Below are 23,288 nucleotides of genomic sequence, written 5' to 3' on the forward strand. Positions count from 1 at the left end.
TGACCTATTTTATATCGGAGGAAATATGGATATGTTGTTAGGCTCAAATGGACATAGGAGTTGAAGTATAACACAAATAACACACTTCAACACTTATACCAACAAACCCATATGTAGCTATGTAAGTATGAATCATTAACAGAAAAGGTAACACGACAACTATTTCCATTGCTCCGTCTAACGATTGATAAATTTATCAACACTCCTTGGCTGTACATTTGCAGAGAATGAACCGTTTCCCTACCTGTCTACCTATCGAGTTTTATTTTATATATATAAATTATATTGCACCGGTAACTGTATACATGTAGTCTATCTACTCCAACTTGTCTCTCAACGATACTCTAACGGTTTAAGTAGACGGCACAACTTGTTAGACTTGCTTCATGCTAAAACCTCCCTTTTTAGGAGGGAGACTCACGATTTTGGACCCTTCAATTTAGTATTTTCAACCTGTGAATTTGTTTAGTGGTCTACAGTGGCAATGTCTTTTCAACACATGGTAAGCTGTTATTTGCATGGCAGCCAAAGATGGCGAGTGCTTCCCCTCATCAACGTGAACTTCATTTTTGGTTTTGTGTCTTTAAATACAGACCCATCAACTCTGATCTGATGATAAGTTATAAATGTACACTGTAGTTCAGATTGTTACTGTTGGAACCTATAGTGTCCATGATCTATAAGGATGTCCAAGGTTAATATCTGGTCTGGATGGTTAATGCATTTTCTCATCCATGCAGTTCTATAAGTACCATTTTCATGATAAACTGATACATTGTATGTATACCATCTGGACAACAACCAAAGATACAAACTAGAGTGGTACATTTTTTTTGTATGTGACTATTAATGTAAAGAGTTGCTCAAATAAAATCTGGAAAAAGGCAGAATTTAAAAAGAAAACCTGCACTTCAGATTCACAGCTCAAAAAAGAGCTGCTATAACCATAATTGGCAGGCAAAAAGTACAAAATAATAATACATAACACCACCTTTGTACATTGTCAGTGTTGCTGATTTCTGATTTAGGGTTTTAATTTTAACTTTTTCATATAGACAGGAGGAGGTTCAAGATGTATGTAAGAATACATGCGATGCTGAAGACCTAGCTGATCTGTAGCCCCATCCCTTCAGCCTCACTAATATTGACACCATGGTGAAGTTGACACTCGACCTCATTGCCAGGGGCACCTCTGGGTATACAAAAAAGAAGCGTGATGAATCTATGCAACAGTATCTCAAACGACTGACACATTTGTATTTGGAAGACAGAAGCATTGATGATGTGGTAAAGTTGTTATTTTATGTAATTCTTCCACTCCATCTCACAGATGTGAGATTGACACAGCCTTGTGCATATGTTATTTGGAAATGTGCATCAAATTATTAGTTCCAAACCAGTTCTATTCTGTGTTCTCACCTCGTTCATCCTTCTAGAGCTGTCCATTTCTGGTACATGTATCTAGGTACATCTTCAGATGACAAGGTGTAAATATACCAAAACAGGTCACTGTGACCTGTATTTTGACCTGTGACCCAAATAATTGAAACAGTTTGTTAAAGACCATCCTCCATACTCCAGGGGTTACGCTCATTTGCACTCGATGCACCCTTGGAATATGTCACAACAAAATTGAAGACACACTCCTGGATATTTGGTTGGTCTCTGGTAAAAAAAAAATAACCCAACTGCTACTCGCTGGGCTGATATCTGTCCTTTGAAGATTGCAGAGTAACGACACCCGACTTCAAAGCCAGTCAATTTTACAGTTACGTGACCGACAGATTCTTTTGATGTAATCAAATCCACAAAGTGGTGCACACTGAGCCTTCAATTTTTCTATGACATCCAGGGGTGTAGAGAGCGAAAGTGAGCATGTAACCCCTGGAGTATTGAGGATGGTCAGAGACATATCTAGATCTCTTGTACTTTTTGCAGATTTGGTATGCAGGTGCATTGTCTGACATGAGAGTGGATTTGTCACAAGCAATAATATATTCTCTGATATTGAAGTGGTTTACTAATAAATATGGTAGTGTAGGTTTAATGTCAAGTAATGATATTCTCAGGATCAAAGATATTTCAATAGCACTGTTTACTTTTTGCGCTGTCAATGGTTTTGAAAGTTGACTATATATTCTATATTTTATCTATTATCTGAACAATCTAATAAATATTTGTGTGATCATATTTTATATCAACTTTTACTGTATCCATATTTGACTCTGATGTATATACATATTTATTTCTCTTGTCAAGTATTTAAATTGAAGTGTTCTCACCAAGAGTCTAAAACATTGTATCAATTAATGTTTCAGGGAGACGATATCGGCATGTGCCGCAATCTGACAGTATTATATTTGTATGACAACCAGTTGAACAGGATACCCTCCCTACATCACAACATGAACCTGACCATGTTGTACCTACAAAATAATGATATCTGTAAAGTAGAAAACCTTGCCCCACTGACTCGTCTCCAGAAATTGTGAGTAATCAGGTTTATAAATATTTGAAATTGTTTAATTGCTACAATCACCCCATAACATGTTGCAACGAACCATAAGAGACTGTCATGTTTAAATTGTGTTTGTCATGGTTTGATGATTTTTACATCTAGAACTTCAAAACAGTAATGGACTATACGTTACACAATTTTCTGAATTTTAATGAAAACATAACATGCTCTTCACAGACAAAGGTAATACAGTGATAAATCAGTGCTCCTAATTATAAACTGAAGTGTTCTTAAATCTGTGTTTGCAGGCTGTTTAATATCTTTATAACCGCTATTAAAGTGTGTTTTGGTAATCAGTTATTGCAATTAAAGGTTCAACTCTAATAAAAAATATATCTATTAAGTGGTTGTTTTTTTATTTAATCAATATCTTTTATGTATTGATCACTTGTATGTTTTATCAAAATTTCATTTATCTCCTGACAGGTACTTGGGAGGTAATTGTATAACTGTTTTAGAAGGCCTAGACAAAATGGACAAACTTCAGGAACTTCATGTTGAAAACCAAAGGCTACCTCCAGGAGAGAAACTGTTGTTTGACCCAAGGTCTTTAAGAGGAATAGCTGTAAGTGTGATCAAATTAAAACATTTGGCATTGTTTTTAGTTTGATCCATGATAAACGATAATAACTTGGCAGTTCATGGATTGGGATGTATGTTTGAATCGATGAAATTACAAGCACCAATAGTCTGACTTGATCCGTTGCTTGTCAGCAATAAACCAAGAACAATAAATAGCATTAAACCTTTATTATTGCTAGTTTGTAGTTTGATCAAGAATTAATTAAGACATTGATTTGGTAATTTTCTAGCTAAAAGGATTTTCAACACCAGAGAACAGCTTAACTGTTAAATGGCTTTTATCAACATATTTTTGCTAAACAGAGATATCAAGAAATGTATAACACTTTCTGGTTATGAATTCTAAAGGTGGGTAGCATATTGCTGCTCGGTTAAAGATCAAGAATTTTAGAAAATAATTCAGGATGTTACTTATCATATATTTTTAAAATATCACAATAACATTAGCTCTTAACCATATATCTATATCTGTGGTGAAAAGTACATTTTTATTTGATCTTGATGTCAATCTTGCTTGTTACAGTTGTCGCTACAGGTGCTCAACGTGTCCGGTAACGGACTGGATAGTATCCGCGACATGATTGGTCTGAGGAACGTTTCCCAGTTTATGGCCAATGACAATGAGTTAAGTGACATGAAGGACCTGGCACACAACTTCGGTAACTGGCCTGTGTTATGGCGGCTAGAACTGATGGGAAACCCTGTATGCCACAAGGCAAAGTACAGAGACAGGATCATTGTGATGGCAAAAACTCTGGGTAAGGCTCAGTTTGAAAGTTTTCAACTTTGTAAGAAGAATTACTTTTGCAGTTAAGTTGAGATTTTTGTTAAAAACTACATAAAACTTTCAACTGAACTTGTCATATAAAAGTTAAAAATGACCAAAAAAATAATATAACTTAGTATATATGCATATCATTTGTTTCCTCTGATAAAAACTGTGTGTTAAATAAATCTTGAATTTAACTTCTAAAAATAAAAAAAGATAAAAAATAAAAGATTTTCATAAAGTTAATTTAGATTTGTCTTCCTCTTTTATTTGCTTATAAATAATGTTTATACTAAAGCTAAAAAGAAATATTAATATTTTTCTCGTTAATTTATACAGAGGTACTAGATGGAAAAGAAATAACTGAAACATCAAGACAGTTTCTTAGAAAATGGCACGCAAATAAAGAAACACAGAAAAAGAAACGAGATGAAATTTATCAGAGAAGCGCGTACACAGACTTGGGAGATGGTGAGTGAGATAAGCTTGAACTTATTTATGACATCTATGGAAAAAGGAAATTGGCCTATAATTTTCAATGATTTTTATTAACATGTTTAAAATAAAAGGGTTAACTACTTAGACACGCCCTGGTAGACACGCCCAGGGCTATTTTCAAACTATTCTAATGGACCAGTTCCTTTTAATCTACATCCCTATAAAATTTTGAATATGCATGACCCCAGCCCTTTCTAACTTCTTGTTAAGAAAGATCCAGCAGATGTATTTCTATGCCAGAGAATACCTTGAAGGTTATAAGGAAGTTCATGATATGTTATGTGTTGTTAAGATATTTTACAGTACTGTATATAAGATATGATTTTGATGTATGTTGTTAAGATATTTTACAGTATTGTATATAAGATATAATTTTGACATATGTTGTTAAGATATTTTACAGTACTGTATATAAGATATAATTTTGACATATGTTGTTAAGATATTTTACAGTATTGTATATAAGATATAATGTTGATGTATGCTGTTAAGATATTTTACACTACTGTATATAAGATATAATTTTGATGTATGCTGTTAAGATATTTTACACTACTGTATATAAGATAAAATTTTGCTGTATGCTGTTAAGATATTTTACACAACTGTATTTAAGATATAATTTTGACCTATGTTAAGATATTTTACAGTACTGTATATAAGATATAATTTTGACGTATGTTAAGATATTTTACAGTTCTCTGTATACCATAAGATATAATTTTGAGATATGTTAAGATATTTTACAGTACTGTATATAAGATATAATTTTGATGTATATTTATGTGCAGGTCATCAAAGATCGTCGGAGTTACCTCCGGTAAAGGATCCTACCCGCCCTGTGAAAAGCAGTCAGATCCCAGGCTACATGATGCCAGGTAGGTTGAAGGCACTTGTAACTGTGTCTGATTTCCACACCTAAGTATATAGCTGTGTATGGCATCTCACTTTGAGGCACCAAGTATATAAAATATATGTCACAAAATATATATATAATTCTAGACCTCACTTATCTGCCCTTCTTCATAAAATTTGCATAACATTGAATTTCAATTTTGCAGCCAGTCCAAAATTAATGTTTTATTACTTGATGGGTAAGAAATGTCCACGTTACGATAATTTTATAAAGGACTATTGGGCTGACTGCAATATTCAATCTTGGCTTATCTCCCCTTTCAATACATTATGCATCTGGCAACCAGTCTGCCCTTTATTGATGTGTCCTGTATGTGTTGCTGATGGTGACGGTTTTATTCTTTGATGTGACATTAATTACCTGGGGAGTTGTGTAACTGAAGCGGTTTCTTATGTCTGTGTATAAACATTGTGTCCCAAATCAGATATAAATCAATGTTGTTGACATGCATGATGTTATTTCTAAAAACATAAAGTATATATTTGCTGCACCTGATAATAGACACCCAATTACCACATAGCTTGTTTCCCTGTATGCTTAAGAAGCTTGTTTCCGAGCCATCACATTTATAATGCTTTGGTGTTGGTGGGACGATTTTCCATGTTCTTTCCATATAAACAGGAGGAGATGAGATATCTTCGTAAAATAAAAACCTAGGAATAATAAAACTTGGAGCAATAAAACATACCTAGTATAAAGCTTTCATTCAGCAATTATTATTTTGTTAGGCACTGTACATTATTTTATTTACATTTCTTATACAGAATGAAAAAAATCAACAATTCTTCTTTTCTCAAAATAAGGAAACTTTACTTATGAAATCAATATTTATGAATAAACATCTGTCTTTTTTCTTTGTTCCAACTAATGAAAGAACTATTTTTGTTTCTAAATCACCATTAATTACTTTTCAGACATAAGCCATTTAAGTGATTTCACTGAGGTATACACAGGTTAACCTATAGGATAGACCAGTCTTTTCATCCTCGTCACTTGCTTCCTTATTGTATAGTATCTATAAAACTATCTATGGAAAGTTAGAAGAGATGATTAGAACAGAATACTTCCATGCATGTGACCCCGTGTATAATCAGCTAGAACTCAGCAGCCCGTCGTTAGCCTTTAGTTTGCCGCTGTATCATGAGAATGCCTGTAATGTTACATTCATTGCAATTTTTTTATCAACAGGTCCCCCCGTGTGATTTCCCAGTCAGCTTCTTCTAGCTCTGGTTTTATCATGATATACTTACACTTTAAATCAAAGTACAAAATGTACAAAAAAATCTATCAGCATATTGTTCTAATTAATCAGTTCACCCCTACATTTTTAATATGGACTTGCCCAGTCTTTGATTTGCTAAGGTTCAAATGTGACTTTAAGGGGGAATGGGTTAATCAAACCAATGCCTACGATGAATATACATATATATAAATGTCAATATTTTGGTATTTTTATTTTCAAAATCAACCCTTTTTATGTTTTTCTTACATCATTAATGTTTCAATTTCCACAAATTTAATGTTTATATAATGATTCAAATAGCAAGTTAAAAACCTACATGTGTTCTGTCAACAGTTTGCTTTTTTAGGTGAAATATGCTAGAGAACATTGTACGGATTTAGAAGCGTTCATTATAAAAACTGTATAAGACTTTTTCATTACATAATCTGACGACATATATAATGTACTAAGTAATGCCATGTCACCATCTTCTCGATAACAGCCAAGACAATATTGAGGACACATATCAGAGGAGGTAGGACTTAGTATATAACTGGGGACTGACGATAACTCTTAATGCTTCCTGTCTTCTACAAAATGTAGTCGAAATAACAACACTATATATCTGTCCAGCCATGTAAATGTGGCTAAGAATCAGTAACATAGTAGTTATTTTGTATATATTTGATTTTGTCATGGTATTAAAAATGAATCTTTTGACCGCATACTAATCAGATCTGGTTGTAAGCTTTGGGAATTCACTGTGGGCCGACTTTAACAACAGATGGATATATACCTGACTAGCTGTAGTCTATATGTTAGTAGTTTAGACAGCAGTATATGGCCAGATACTTATCTTGCATGTTTTATCCAATAGGACTCATGATGAAAGGTGAGACTCACATTAAACAGATAGCCGTATTATTGTGTTTGGACTGTCATGTTTATATATATAGAAGCTTGCATTGCATGTGTTGTTTGCATGGTTATATTGGTTTTGTACCTAATAAATTTAGTTGTGATACTAAACAATGACAAACTGTTCATAATGAACATTTCAATGTATTTATACAAGAACTGTTTAATTTAATAATCAATATGTATCATGACATTTAAAACTGTTATAACACATGACTAAAATGCCCAGTATTTCTACGGTGCAATGCGTATACACATTATCAAAGATCATGAAAAGGAGTATGTGTCAATGGGTGAAGGTTTGACCTAGTACTCGACAGAGTAAATCAGATAATTGGGAGGATTTCCAGAAGCTATGATCCCAGTTTTACCCCTATCCAAAAAAAATCATAGCGTAAGAATGCATGTAAGAAGTTAGCAAATCAATAAAAAATCACATACTGAAGATTCGTTTGTTTTGTAGTGAACCCTAATACTTGATTTACAGTGTGAAATTTGACTTGAACTCATTCACTCCTTTCACCCCTGTATTTAGACAATAGACTATGATAGCCTTTGATATGGAGCAGTCCAAATGCCTCATTAGGTGTCAGTGGGTTAACACAGAGATTATCTATATCACAAAAATTGTGTACTGCTACATTCAATATGAATTATACTTGTCAATAATATATGATAATACGCTGAGCCTGAAGTAGAGAGAACACCAACAATTTACTGAGGGCAGTATTGACTGAAGAAAGGGGACCACCTGGTTATAAATAGCATGCCGACTTTTTTACAACTGACTTTACTGGAAATATTGTGTGTAAAATCAGGGAAAACAAAACTGAAAGGACATGGATCCGATAACTAAAAGAAATCCAAAAACAGCCAATAGAATTTAAACGTACATTTCACATCATTTTACTGACATATTGATGATATCTACACTTAGCAAACCAACCAATCATGGCAAACAATTTGAAGGTGATGATACAATGCTAAAATCCATATACATGCAACTAAGATTGAACTAACATTGCTTACATGCTACTTGTGTTTCAAAAGATTGTTGCATAATTTTGTTGGTGAAAATGTCTTGTTGCTAAGGTGAATGTTTGTATTATGTTTTGTGCAGGTTTTGAAGCCCGTAGGTCTGCTAAGAAGCATAGAAGCGGTATGCCATTACACACATGTCAATAACAGTAGAATTGCGGTGTAAACAAGAAACCTGTCCAATAATCTCTTCCTTCCAGTCCTTCCCTGGCAAATATAACTCCGTAGCGTTAGTGCTAGACGTATAACTGGTAAATTCCTGGTCAGGAGTAGACATTTAATACGTAGACATCACGGCCACACTTACACAGTGTTGCCTGACTATGTCACATAAATATGTTGCTAGCTGTAGTCTGTGGTAGACAATCCATATTTGTACATTTTTGGTATTACTGTACATCATTACATCAGATGAGAAGTAGGTTCTGTGTATGGTTGTACAAACTGGCCTACGTGTCAAAGAAATAATCTTCAGTGATTTTTCTTCCTCTTTTCGACAGGAGCCTGTGCCTTGTGACTTTTGGGGAAATGTCACATGCAAAAAACATGATTTTTTGGAAAATAAATTGATTTTTGCAATGATTTTGGAAAAATACAGCAGAAAATATCTAAAGGAAGGCACCTTTAAAAGGCCCCAAATTTCACCTTTTAAAAAATCACTGAAGTTATGTAGATATTTCTCATGTCGCTGCAAACTTATCAGCATTGTTGTTGCACCACTTGTGATATGTTCAGACAATATGACATCATTGGTAGACAAATCCTTTAGTGTTTTTTTGCCTCAATGTTTTTGTATGTATCATGTATTTATTATGACGTGGATGGTGGAGATATATGTCTTGGGATAATGCAGTATCTTTTATATATGTTTCATTTCTAAGGTCTGCAGGTGACGGGTTTTAATTCTGCTATATAAATTTGGTCTATGTATATAAACGGGAATAAGTGCATCTCAATCTTTTTCTATTCTCCCTAACCCAAGTGCATGTGATGGTATATGTGGGTTGGTATTATCTGTGTATTAATTCTGTGTTGAGGACCATCCATTGTCATTGCTAGTTTTCCTCGCTCTGAAGTATAGGCGCTTTAGGTCTGAAATTCTCATTGTGCTTTTTGTAAGGAGAAACATGTAATAACTTTTAATCTTTCTTAGATTTATAACAAAAACAATTTTCATTCTTGTATTATTGTTTGATGTAATTTAATTGTCTGATTGACTCGTCATTTTCATTCTTATAATAAAAAGGGTTCCATACAAAATTACAAATATACAAGTATACAAATGTACAACAGAAAACACAAAACCCTCAATACCTCCGAATCAACCTCAGGGCAGAAGGGTGTAGCATATCACATTGTCACCAACCTTGTACACTGTGTACCACGAATATCAATGAGCAGTCCTACATTCTACCTGTATCACATTGTCACCAACCTTGTACATTGTGTAACACGAATATCAATGAGCAGTCCTACATTCTACCTGTATCACGTTGTCACCAACCTTGTACACTGTGTAACACGAATATCAATGACCAGTCCTACATTCTACCTGTATCACATTGTCACCAACCTTGTACATTGTGTAACACAAATATCAATGAGCAGTCCTACATTCTACCCGTACCACATTGGACTCACCCTGAAACATGAAAAAGCTGGCCAAGAAAATAGTCTGCATTACATTGTACAGTAAAGTCGCCCTTATGTCCATCTATATATGGAAAGATTTGAAATATGGTTTTTAATTTTTAATTCTCTTAAACATATAGATTTTGTTTTAGATCTAACATTTTCATTAATCAAAAAATTTAGGCTTTTACCTATTTTAAGTTAGTTTTATGTATACGTACATAAAGACAGCTTTTTTTCATTATATAAATTTGTATATATATATATGTTTAAATGTTCCCAGATACAGTGATCACACTGTTTTAAGTTCTACAGGAGTGATAGGGGATTGCTTTCCTCTATCTCTTATTCAGACTTTTGTTTGGAAATAGTTTTAGATTTAGAAGTATTTGATGGAAATATCAAGGTTTACCCTTCTTGCTTAACCAGACTATACTATTATCTGTAGATTTTAATACGATTAGATACATTTATAATTATGATTATAAATTTAGACAGGGTTTAGCTAGTGTTGACCCTTTTTAATGAAAGATTTCAAAATTTGGATGAATATTTCAGTACATTGTAGTGCGTTGTAGTGATTGTTTTAATGTAGATTTCCAGTGGAAAACTTCAACACTGCTGTCTTAAAATTCAACAGTATAAGCCATAAAATCTGATGAAAAAATATTTTAACATCTTTGAGAGAAATTTGAACAAGAATAATCCTTTGTAACCAATCAATAGATCATTATATGTGCTGAATTGTGTAATTTAAAAGTTTCTTGAAAAAACATTTCAGAATTTGCTTGTGCTGTGTATTTTTATAAATGTTACATTTATGTTTCTTTTGAATTTGGTTACGGAATGTTTTAAATGTGCATATAACATTGAAAATAATTGCCAATTGCTTCAGCAAAACTTACAGATTGTAATGAGAAATTGATGGGTTTGGTATAATCGTGTGACAATGTCATGTGACATGTACCTGCACTTCCTCATTCTCACGTTTGTGTTTATCAGGACTCCCTAGGAAACAGTTTGACGAGTTATTGGCCCGAACGGCCACCATGGAGCCTCCCTCAAGGGAGAAACAGCCAACCCCAGTGAAAGCTAAGAGTGGGGTTCTTAGATCAAAGTAAGTTTACCATGTCTGAAGTTACGTATAAGGTGATGTAAGCTGGACGTTATGAGTGGAATATTGAGCTGGACATTATGAGTGGAACAATGAGCTGGACATTATGAGTGGAATATTGAGCTAGACATTGTGAGTGGAACATTGAGCCGGACATTATGAGTGGAACATTGAGCTGGACGTTATGAGTGGAACATTGAGCTGGATGTTATAAGTGGAATATTGAGCTGTACATTGTGAGTGGAACATTGAGCTGGACGTTATGAGTGGAATATTGAGCTGGATGTTATAAGTGGAATATTGAGCTGGACATTGTGAGTGGAACATTGAGGTGGACGTTATGAGTGGAACATTGAGCTGGACATTATGAGTGGAACATTGAGCTGGACGTTATAAGTGGAATATTGAGCTGGACATTGTGAGTGGAACATTGAGCTGGACGTTATAAGTGGAATATTGAGCTGGACATTATGAGTGGAACATTGGGCTGGATGTTATGAGTGGAACATTGAGCTGTACGTTATGAGTGGAACATTGAGCTGGACATTATGAGTGGAACATTGGGCTGGATGTTATGAGTGGAACATAGAGCTGGACATTATGAGTGGAACATAGAGCTGGACGTTATGAGTGGAACATTGAGCTGGATGTTATGAGTGGAACATAGAGCTGGACATTATGAATGGAACATAGAGCTGGACATTATGAGTGGAACATAGAGCTGGACTTTATGAGTGGAACATTAAGCCGGACATTATGAGTGGAATATTGAGCTTGACATTAAGAGTGGAATATTGAGCTGGACATTATGAGTGGAACATTGAGCTGGACATTATGAGTGGAACATTGAGCTGGACGTTATGAGTGGAATATTGAGCTGGATGTTATGAGTGGAACATTGAGCTGGACGTTATGAGTGGAATATAATTAAGAATTGATGGGATAGAAATAAGTCTTTTCGTTTATGAACTGAAAATTAAAAGTATGATAAGTTAGACTTACTAAGTCTGCAGTGATTTTTCTACCTCTTATTGACAGGGGCCTGTGCCTTGTGACTTTGGGAACATATAACACACAAAAAGGATGATTTTAGGAAAATAAATTGATTTTTGCAATGATATGGGGAAGCAAAATTTATCAAGGGGCATTGGCTTTGATAAGGCCCCAAATTCACCTTAAACAAATCAAATTGTTATATTAGAACAGGTGCTTGAAGTGATTAAGTTGCTAATTTAGACCTAGAAGTCATGCAGGTGAGTGAATGACTTATATAAGACCAGCCAAGTTATTCATGTAAGAGGGGATGACTAAGTTAGACCACTTCAGTTGTTTGACCAAGTTAGACCACTTCAGTTGTTTGACCAAGTTGGACCACTTCAGTTGTTTGACTTAGTTAGACCACTTCAGTTGTTTGACCAAGTTAGACCACTTCAGTTGTTTGACTAAGTTAGACCACTTCAGTTGTTTGACCAAGTTAGACCACTTCAGTTGTTTGACTAAGTTAGACCACTTCAGTTGTTTGACTAAGTTAGACCAGTTAAGGACACATACTACCTATCTCTTGCTTTTGTGGAGTTTTCTTTTAAAGACTGAAATGATATGAAAACTTCAGGTAATTATGTAAACCAGTTAAGTATAAATTGTGTTGAGAATGTGAGGACAAGTAAACAGCCGAGCCCTGGATTGTGATATAACACTATGCTTGCCTGTTGGTAGAACTATAGTGATGACCTGATGGCCTGTTCAGGTAAGGTATAAGATTCTCCACTTTGTGTGATTGTAGTTTGTTTACTCGTGTGTTCCCGTCCGAGTGTTGGTTGTTTACTGACAAGTCTGTATCACCTACATCTAGCCTACACCGCCAGAGGTCATGACTTAAGGTCACAAGCTCACAATGTCATTTCAATCTTCTGATGAATTGAGTAATTAACGTATTTAGTTTGTTCTGCCTGGCAGCTCGACCAAATGTCACAGCCTCATTGTCATCTCCATTGTCTCTTACAATATCACCCCAATGTTGTAGCACCACCCTTCAATGTAAAAACTGACCTCTTCATCATCAATATTACATTTTTATAAGACACAAATATTGTTGTAGATGTATCTTGTTAGTATCATGATAGAGTCCTTGTTGCTGGAAAACGCTAGTCTGCCTTGGTCCCAGGAAACGGTAGTGGCATGTTCAATGTAGATTGACCAGTGTTGTATTTGTGTCGGTATTTGGTCAAGCAGAGTCATTGTAACACCAGTCATTTTGAGAGTCCTAGCAAACAGTGTCTGTTCCTTTTCTTGTTCGCATACGTGTTTCACATAACTATCAGGAGTCAACATTCAGTCACATGACCATCACATGACCACTATTGGTCCTTGCTGTTGTACTCCTGTCTGACTGCCATAGTCCCATCCCATTGTCAATCATCAAATAATAAATGTGCCACATTCTGCAGTCATATCATTGGCAGAGAACTACCAGTGTTCATGTATTGTGATTTACATTCCACCATTGTTGAGATTTCTTGAGGTCTGTTTTGGTTCATCATCATGGAATTGTCTGGGCTTATAGTCACTTGTGTAATTTTCATTTCGTGAGTGATTTGACACTAGACCTGTGTGTATGACAGTATGTATATGAGTCCTATTTCTGTGAGATGTGTAATTAACAAAATTTTAACACACCATAATACACCAGATATGCATTGGTCCATGTTATAGTATTTGGCAAAATGTATTTGCCAAATTATAAAATGATATGGGGAATACATTTTGCCAAATAATATTTGAAATACAGGTATCAAGATCAACACATCAAGCTACCAACAGTGACGTACATAAACTAAGTACACGATTTCACTTTGCGATGTGTATTTCCTTTCAGACTTCCTGATATATATGAGAGCTCACAATTTATGACCGTACAAACTTGGTTTTGCTGAGCACTGGTACCACTAGTAAGGATAACAAGTTGTATACTGTCACCCATCCTAACTCTGTGTTGGTTGTATTAAACAAATCACTCCTTACATTGGTCTTCATCGCCCATCTCCCATCTTCATCTCCCATCTCAAATCTTCATCTCTCATCTCCGATCTTCATCGCCCATCTCCCATCTTCATCTCCCATCTTCATCTCCCATCTTCATCGCCCATCTTCATCGCCCATATCCCATCTTCATCACCCATCTCCCCTCTCCCATCTCCCATCTTCATCGCCCATCTCCCATCTTCATCGCCCATCTCCCATCTTCATCTCCCATCTTCATCGCCCATCTTCATCTCCCATATATCAGGTTCTAATTGAGACAGGTACCATATCATGGTGATGTCTAGCTGTTTTGTTGTCTTAGCCCTGCTACTAAACAAACAAAAAGTCTGTAGTAATGTTATAATTCTTTAACGTGATTAAACTTTAGACTTCATAAACATTCACTTTCACTGTTAGATGTATATGTTAGATAGTTGTCCTTGTTTGCCTTGGTAACTATGTACCCAGTATATGCTATGGGCTATCTTTATCAGAAAGAATGGTACAGTAACCTTATTACAGGTAACTTAAGATAAATTAGTTTGGTAATGCCAAAATTAGTCATAGAGTTTTGTGTTGAACTGAAAAATTCCTACCCTATAGGACACCAATACGATGCTCTTTATAAACAAGAATTTGCCAAAAAATGTGTTCATGTGTTCATAGAAACAGTTTTTACTGCATCTTTTTTGGTGCATTTCTAAGAGAAAGTACATTACCTTAAATTCTCCTCCCATTCCGTTTCTCTTTAACTGTCTTTCCATCCACATGATAGGATACTAGCAGTAATGGAATTAGAAAGGATCATAAAACTTCCAAACATTGTTCTGACACCTGTGTTTCCCACTACATACTTCCCAATTGTTTGGTGTGACTAGCTTCATGTTTCCTATGTTATGATAGCACAGGACATTGTTACAAAATGTGACCTTGACCCCCATACAAAATTGACCTTGGCCTGTACTTAACATTGCATGTGACTTTGCCTTGACTTGTACTACTTGACATGTGTGGTGAGCGTTTGCCTTGCATGGTGGTTTTGTGTGTGTCTCACTGCAGTGGTTAATTAACTAATGATGCATCATAATATCAAATCAGCTTATATTTATAATAATTTTTAATCAAAACCTAATGTCAGTGTGCTGGTTTTATGATGAATTGTAAATTTGAATGAACAATTTTGTAACTTCCTTTGTAATATTGATTGTAGAGATGTAGCTATAGTCCCTCCTGTAGTGTTAGCAGCCTCATTATGAGATAATTTACATTTATTTAATTTGAAATGTCCTTTGGAAGTGTATAATGCATTGTATCTACAAAAATTATCAATGATTCTTGGTCCATGTATTAATGTGATTGATATAATTATAAAACACCTTCACTTCCCCCGTGACATAGTTTATGGGAATAAACTGGAATCTAATTCTGCCTGTAGGCAAAGTTTGTCCTAATCTCTCCCAAATTGATGCATAAATTTCAGTGAAATTTGTTATGCCATATCTGTATGCTCTTCATGATTGTTAGTTTTATGATTTACTAGTATTAGTTAGACAAATACAACCAAACAAAAGTTTGGCCTTAAAAGATACAGCAGGTATAAGCTAGTCTGTATCTTACAGTCATTGTAAAATATATAAGTTATAAACCATTGTGGAAAGCCAACCAGTAAAAATACTGTATAAATAGGACCAGTATAAATATAGATCCATTTTTAAATGAAGATAAAAAATGGCCCAAATAGACAAGGTGATAGTTTGTTAACTTGTAACTGTAGATACATGTTCACTGAAGTCCCTGTACATGATCCTTGTACACAGGTTTACTGGTCCATGTAAACAGTTACAATGCTCCCTGTATGCAGGTATACTGGTTCCTGTACACAAATTTACTTGTCAATGTACATTCGTTCAATGGTCCCTGTACAAAGGTATGCATATTGTACTCTGGTCACTGATTACAGGTAAACTGGTCCTTTTAAACAGGTATACTGGTTCCTAGACACAGGTATACTGGTCCATTTAAACAGGTATACTGGTTCCCAAACACAGGTATACTGGTCCATTTAAACAGGTACACTGGTTCCCAAACACAGGTATACTGGTCCATTTAAACAGGTATACTGGTTCCTAGATACAGGTATACTGGTCCATTTAAACAGGTATACTGGTTCCTATGGTATAACAGGTATATTGGTCCTTTTAAACAGCTATACTGGTTCCTAGACATAGGTATACTGGTCTTTATAGACAGAGTCCCCTGATATTGTTACTGATATGTTTGAATGTTTACACTCCCTTTCTCCACAGACAAGCTGACGAGTTTGCAACACTACCACCTTCCTCTTCAACAGTGGCCTCAGCACCACTCAGGCGACGCCCACTTATGAGTATGACCTTTGAACTGTCTGGAAACCTGGACAGCACCCAACACATACACTCCGGGATGATCATACACTGACATAAATTGACTTCAGAGGTCTCACACGTTAAACACCAATATCATGGCCACAGAATGAGGATGTGTGAATTAAGTGTTCTGTTTCATACGCAGAGTGTTTGACGCCAGAAATCAGCTGTTGGGTGTTTTATACAGCAATCATATGACGCTTAAGTAAACCTTTTGAAGGGTGCTTGATCTTCTCAATATTGTCTCAATAAATAGTGACTTTGTACTGGAATCAATGCTGACCTTTTCGGGAGACTGAATACTTTAATCATAGCTTGTAGACCTTGACCTTTGACCTAATTGCTGGCCTGACAATGTACAGGGTGCCATATGCATATATATACCTGATACATGAACTGGAAGGAATAGCTGTCTTTAACAGAAGACCAATGTTCTAAGAAGGTGTTCCGAGCAAACGACACACCAAGGTTCCTGGAACAATATGACACACTGAGATTCCAAGAATGCTGTTTGTCATCTGCACTTTTCACTGCAGACTCAGCAATCTCAATGATATATTAAGTAAATCACTTGACCAGGTAATCTGGTGGTGTCTTTACTGGAAAAAACTTGTGAACTGACGTATTTTTAACACAATTCTACTGAAGAATTTGTTTTGTCTGTTCTCACCACCAGTAGAAAATGTATTACAGTCTCTGTATGCTTTGGAATTATAGATTGAATAGGGTTTTTACAATAATAAATGATATTTTATCTTCCAAACAGTTGTATACATTGTTCAGCATATCTCAGAGGGCACACTCTAGACCTCTTGGTCAACTGGGGCTGAAGACATTTTACTTTTTTGTTCTTGTGTGATTTTAATTGACCTGTAAATTATCTGATGATTTAAAAGTCATTTATCTACAAAATCTTGTTAAGTGCAATTTTGTTTGTTAGTAAGTTATGAATAACAATATATATACCATATAGTATAGGAGAATTATTTTCTCAGAACACAAAGTAAAATTCACCGTTTGATACCAGTTCTTCAGTATCTATTTTTGTACACTTTTTGTCTCATTTTCATTGACGGCTTGGCTCAGTACAACCCTATCAGTATTACAGTGTTAACAGCGATGTCTATACACATTACAATATTAACTCATATACCCCTGAAGACACATTTGAACTCTTTCCAATTCAATGGTTGGAATAGTTCATTATGAAATTTCAGGGATGGATGAGTTAACTATTTATATTTGTCTACACATTACAATGTATTATGTGGTACAGTACCCTAGTTATAACCAGACAATTCAGTCTATGAAAATAAAATCTGAACAACTATTTTTTAGAAACTTATTATTAAGCTACTTAGTTTTAAGCGGTGTCCAGATTAACAAGGTGTTCTGGATGTTAGTGTCTGGATAAACACAATCCCACTGTGTTGTCTCTCCGTCCCGTGTAGATAAATAGTTTGGGTAAAGGTGCTATACCATTATACCGTCCACTTCCTGTTTATATAATCAATGTAACTTTTGAGTGTTAATATATTGTTTGTTAAAATCTCTGTGATATCAATTAAATTATTCCTTTCATATTGTTTAAGTGTGCTTGTATTTTCCAACTGGCTAGAATTCATCGATTAACAAATTTTTCAATGAACTTGCTGCAAGCATTGCTAAAGAATGTCTTGTCAGTCCAGTATTTTTACACAATAGGCCTACGTGTAGATGTTGCTTATTAGCTAACTCTCATTGCCTGTAATTTTTATCAGTCAGGACCATCTACAAATAATTCATAGGTCCGGAACAAAAATATGTATATGTATCTGGTATATGCGACTGATGGTAATATTTTTCAATGTATTTAATGAGAATGTCAGTATTAAGTCAGTATTTGATTTATAAAACTGTGTTGTCACTTGGATAAGTGAGTGTCAGTTTGTGTGAGAGTGAGTGTGGATAGGTGAGTGTCAGTTTGTATGAGAGTGAGTGTCAGTTTGTGTGAGAATGATTGTGGATAGGTGAGTGTCAGTTTGTGTGAGAGTGAGTGTGGACAGGTGAGTGTCAGTTTGTGTGAGAGTGAGTGTCAGTTTGTGTGAGAATTATTGTGGATAGGCGAGTGTCAGTTTGTGTGAGAATGATTGTGGATAGGTGAGTGTCAGTTTGTGTGAGAGTGAGTGTGGATAGATGAGTGTCAGTTTGTGTGAGAGTGAGTGCGGATAATGATTGTGGATAGGTGAATGTCAGTTTGTGTGAGAGTGAGTGTGGACAGGTGAGTGTCAGTTTGTGTGAGAGTGAGTGTGGATAGACGAGTGTCAGTTTGTGTGAGAGTGAGTGCGGATAAGTGAGTGTCAGTTTGTGTGAGAGTAAATGTGGATAGGAGAGTGTCAGTTTGTGTGTGAGTGAGTGTGAATAGGTGAGAGTGAGTGTGGATAGGTGAGAGTGAGTGTGGATAGGTGAGTGTGAGATTGTCAATTCAAGAATTGGTGACATTTTTACAGGTGTTTTCTGTGGACTCCTTATTTTTAACACAACACACATTACAAAATTTGAAATTTTAGCTTTAACCTTTGATTAAATACCAAGAAGCTGTGTGTCTAAAGATGGGGTTAGGGTAACTTTTATTCTGTGTGTGGGGTTGGTAAGCTGGGTTTATATAGGAGGTTCAGAGTACCTTTTATTGTGTATTTGTAGGGAGGTAGAGTGGGTGTGCCTGTTTAACCCTTTCAACACTGTAGACCATAATTGACTCGTCTAGATGAATGCATGGTTTTATAGGGGTGAAAGGTTTAACGGTGGGGTGGTCAAGGATACACTATAAACTAGTCATATTCATATTTGTGCATGGGTTATCGTTATGAATATTCTGTAAGAGAAATATGAATGGCCTTTGCACTTCTGTTGTCTGCTTGCATTCATTTTTCACTGATGTGTGGTAATTTTTTATTATGTCTTATATAGAAGCCTTTTATCATAGATATTAAATTTCTTTTCGCTTTTGTTAATTTTTAATACATTTTTTCAGTTTTCATTCTATTTCATAGCATTTGAAGGGCATTTGACAACAGAAGCCATAAAGCATTGCAGAGCATTTAAATTTGATCCCATTATAGAAATGGTAAACTTTGTAATGTTGCACTCATGTTTTATGGACAGATTGTAAGAAGTTTGTCAAGTTAGTTATTGTAGCTGGTAAGTGCTGTTGTACCTAAATGTCAGTACAATGTATTGGGTAATTTGATTTATAGAGTTAATTTCTTTGTCAGATTTACAGCAAGGTTTTACTGTGCTTTTAGATTGTATGAATTAAGTGTGTTTCACTGTATATGTGCATTACCTATTATTTAATTTTTGTATTGAATGAATTACCAGTATTAATTTATTGCTATCTCAATCTCTCTTGTGCAAGAAGTACTCAGAATGTGTAACACAGCTGGGCTCAGACACATTCAACTTTGATGTATAATATTCATACAGACATTTATGAATGTGTTTGGTCCTTGTGATGGAGAGCCCCATCTACAGTAACTGTGAACATTTTAGCTATGGAGGAGACTGGAGTGTAGTTATGTTGTATTAACAAGGGGGTAACGGAATACTCAGATACGTAGGCTATGATATCTGTAACGGTGTTATATCATTGACAACATTAAGAAATGATTTCATGACATGGATATAGTAAATGTTCCATGGTAAACTTGAGAGCATAGTAGTTTGGGGATCCTGAGAACATGGTAGTTGATTGGGGGTTGTATTGATAAGATGGTAGATTGTGGGGGTTGTTAAGAACATGGTAATCTAGTTTTGGGGCTGATGAGAACATGGTACATGTAGTTCTGGAGGTTTTGCGTGTTCAGAACATGTACAGGTTTGCCTAAAAGATGAAACTTTGGTAAATGTATTAAATACTTAAATGTCATTTTCCCAATATAGGGCACTGCCATGATTGTTTCATTTGTCAGTTTCCTCAAAATTTTCAATCATATAGGTATAAAAAATATATGTCAATGTATTTTTTTTAAATACCAGATACTGGTATGAACCGGTATTTATTCAAATATTTTCATGATATCATTTCCCCTTTGAGCTTATGTTGATGCCCTCATACCCTTATCCATCACTGCGACTTTGTTTGTTTTAATTGCTACTTTAAGTAACTTTCTAATGTGTTCAACACCTGTAATCCCATGTGTGCTATGTAACAGAATTTTTCATATTATCTAGATCTATCCTATGTCACATGTGAATTACTTGCCTCATAAGGCCAAGCGAAAAATATTTTCTTCTTTTTTTTCTTCTTTTATGTGTTTACCATTCATTTTCAAAATTATTTGCCATTTGACATAGCTGGCAAGAAGTTGTTTGTTTTTTGGGGAAATGAAATACAAAGTGACTACTGTACTTTCCTTTCCTACTTTTGATTTTGATTTTTAATAAATTTATGTTATAGGAAACAGTTATTTTTTGTTTGGCCTAACAGTATGTGGTATCAGTTTGTTCACAGTCACATATGTTAGATGGAAAACTGTTTGAGATGTACAAGATGAGCTCTATTTGTGACATATTAGTCTGACCGTTGTTCTGTAGGAGAAGGGTGGGCGGGACCACAGACTGACCATTGTACTGTAGGAGAAGGGTGGGAGGGACCACAGACTGACCGTTGTACTGTAGGAGAAGGTTGGGAGGGACCATAGACTGACCGTTGTACTGTAGGAGAAGGGTGGGAGGGACCGTAGACTGACCGTTGTTCTGTAGGAGAAGGGTGGGAGGGATCACAGTCTGACTGTTGTTCTGTAGGAGAAGGGTGGGAGGGACCACAGACTGACCGTTGTACTGTAGGACAAGGGTGGGAGGGACCACAGACTGACCATTGTACTGTAGGAGAAGGGTGGGAGGGACCACAGTCTGACCGTTGTCCTGTAGGAGAAGGGTGGGAGGGACCACAGGCTGACCGTTGTTCTGTAGGAGAAGGGTGGGAGGGATCACAGACTGACAGTTGTACTGTAGGAGAAGGGTGGGAGGGACCGTAGGCTGACCGTTGTTCTGTAGGAGAAGGGTGGGAGGGACCACAGTCTGACCGTTGTCCTGTAGGAGAAGGGTGGGAGGGACCACAGTCTGACCGTTGTCCTGTAGGAGAAGGGTGGGAGGGACCACAGGCTGTCCGTTGTTCTGTAGGAGAAGGGTGGGAGGGACCACAGTCTGACCGTTGTCCTGTAGGAGAAGGGTGGGAGGGACCACAGGCTGTCCGTTGTTCTGTAGGAGAAGGGTGGGAGGGATCACAGACTGACTGTTGTTCTGTAGGAGAAGGGGGGGAGGGACTACAGGCTGACCGTTGTTCTGTAGGAGAAGGGTGGGAGGGGTCACAGTCTGACTGTTGTTCTGTAGGAGAAGGGTGGGAGGGACCACAGACTGACTGTTGTACTGTAGGAGAAGGGTGGGAGGGACCACAGTCTGGCCGTTGTACTGTAGGAGAAGGGTGGGAGGGACCACAGTCTGACTGTTGTACTGAAGGTGAAGGGTGGGAGGGACCGCAGTCTGACCATTGTACTGTAGGAGAAGGGTGGGAGCGACCGCAGTCTGACCGTTGTACTGTAGGAGAAGGGTGGGAGGGACCGCAGTCTCTGTGTCATGTTTAAATGTTTTATGTGGTTATTTGGGGAGAAGGTTAAGCAAGTAACAGTCTTTGGTGTAAGGTGTAAAATGTTAAGTACAATTACTTTATTGGAAGATTAAATCTATGAAATGATGTACAATGTAATGAATTATAAATTGTAAAGATATGGATGGAAACGTGTAGGGAACACTACTTGTGTGCATAGGTGTCAGCATGCAGAGATAATTTACACAGCTACAGTATATATGTAATGTGTCATAAAATTGCTCAAGTTTTTCTGTGTTAATGGGTGGAAGGAAAATATTGTTATCAATGCAAGCATAGAAATAATAATAAAAAAGAAAACACAAATGAAAAATTTAGTTTTGTTGTCTATTGATACATTTGGTTCTATAAATAGAGATTTCCAAATGTTGGTATGTTATTGTATTTACCAAACTTTTGTAAAATTATTATTAAATATGAACAATACATATCATATATTATAATATATATGAATTAACTAGTGATTTAGGTGACAGGTAACCAACCATCAGAGATTAACCCTTTCTTCTTCTGGATCACTTTGAGATCGGCTCTTAAGACGAACTGGTGGTTTTTTGTAGTCCGTACAGGTTTTTAGCTCACCTGTCTGAAGGGCAAGTGAGCATATGTCATGGTGTGTCGTCCGTAGTCCGTCAACCTTTTCCTTTAAACGACTTCTTCTGAAGAACGAACAGGCCTAGAGTCATGATATTTGAATGAACAAAAATGACCTTGACCTACTTTCAAGGTCACAGCGGTCAAATATGTCAAACACTTCAAACAACTTCTTCTGAAGAACTAAAAGGTATAAAATCTTCATATTTAGCTGGTGGCTTCCAGGGATAGAGCCCAACAAAGTTTGAGAATGAAAATGACCATTGACTTGCTTTTAAGGTCTCAGCGGTCAAATGTGTCAAACTCTTTATATGACTTCTTCTGAAGAACGAATAGGCATAGAGCTATGATATTTGACTGAAAGCTTCGTTGGTAGGAGCCCAACAAAGTTTGAGAACGAAAATGACCTTGACC

The 23,288-nt window shown here is 36.0% G+C and overlaps 2 protein-coding genes across 7 annotated transcripts; one reads left to right on the forward strand and one right to left on the reverse strand.

Annotated features, from left to right (window-relative positions):
* The first annotated feature begins 30 nt into the window (after window positions 1–30).
* LOC110445153 (protein phosphatase 1 regulatory subunit 42-like) lies at window positions 31–18,911 on the forward strand. 6 transcript variants are annotated; one of them, XM_021489591.1, is made up of 12 exons: window positions 31–121; window positions 1,056–1,287; window positions 2,319–2,488; window positions 2,945–3,083; window positions 3,624–3,858; window positions 4,209–4,340; window positions 5,159–5,245; window positions 7,383–7,397; window positions 8,544–8,582; window positions 11,096–11,210; window positions 12,924–12,954; window positions 16,535–16,619. In XM_021489591.1, exons 2-11 carry the CDS (start codon window positions 1,153–1,155, stop codon window positions 12,940–12,942), a joined length of 1,086 nt encoding a protein of 361 aa, XP_021345266.1. In that variant the 5' UTR covers window positions 31–121; window positions 1,056–1,152; the 3' UTR covers window positions 12,943–12,954; window positions 16,535–16,619. The 6 variants fall into 6 exon arrangements, with proteins under 6 accessions (XP_021345266.1, XP_021345261.1, XP_021345263.1 ...); XM_021489586.1 differs by lacking the exon at window positions 12,924–12,954 and having other exon boundaries at window positions 16,535–18,911; XM_021489588.1 differs by lacking the exons at window positions 7,383–7,397; window positions 8,544–8,582; window positions 12,924–12,954 and adding an exon at window positions 7,008–7,040 and having other exon boundaries at window positions 16,535–18,911.
* A 2,183-nt stretch (window positions 18,912–21,094) lies between these two features.
* Window positions 21,095–22,892, reverse strand: LOC110445133 (uncharacterized protein PB18E9.04c-like). The gene is made up of 2 exons (XM_021489554.1): window positions 22,863–22,892; window positions 21,095–22,210 (listed from the first exon to the last, which is right to left on the reverse strand). The coding sequence occupies exons 1-2, from the start codon at window positions 22,890–22,892 to the stop codon at window positions 21,095–21,097; spliced, it is 1,146 nt and encodes a 381-aa protein (XP_021345229.1).
* Between the last annotated feature and the right edge of the window lie 396 nt (window positions 22,893–23,288).

This window comes from Mizuhopecten yessoensis, unplaced genomic scaffold, assembly GCF_002113885.1.
Source record: "Mizuhopecten yessoensis strain PY_sf001 unplaced genomic scaffold, ASM211388v2 scaffold2091, whole genome shotgun sequence".
Taxonomy (NCBI): domain Eukaryota; kingdom Metazoa; phylum Mollusca; class Bivalvia; order Pectinida; family Pectinidae; genus Mizuhopecten; species Mizuhopecten yessoensis.

Coding starts and splice junctions, on each gene's coding strand:
- LOC110445133 (XM_021489554.1), bottom strand. CDS start 22,892: ATGACATATGCTCACTTGCCCTTCAGACAG. Junction 22,211..22,862: donor CTCACTTGCCCTTCAGACAG/GTGAGCTAAAAA, acceptor CTTCTCCTACAG/TACAACGGTCAGACTGCGGT.
- LOC110445153 (XM_021489586.1), top strand. CDS start 1,153: ATGGTGAAGTTGACACTCGACCTCATTGCCAGGGGCACCTCTGGGTAT. Junction 8,583..11,095: donor TGCTAAGAAGCATAGAAGCG/GTATGCCATTAC, acceptor TGTGTTTATCAG/GACTCCCTAGGAAACAGTTT. Junction 11,211..16,534: donor AGTGGGGTTCTTAGATCAAA/GTAAGTTTACCA, acceptor CTTTCTCCACAG/ACAAGCTGACGAGTTTGCAA.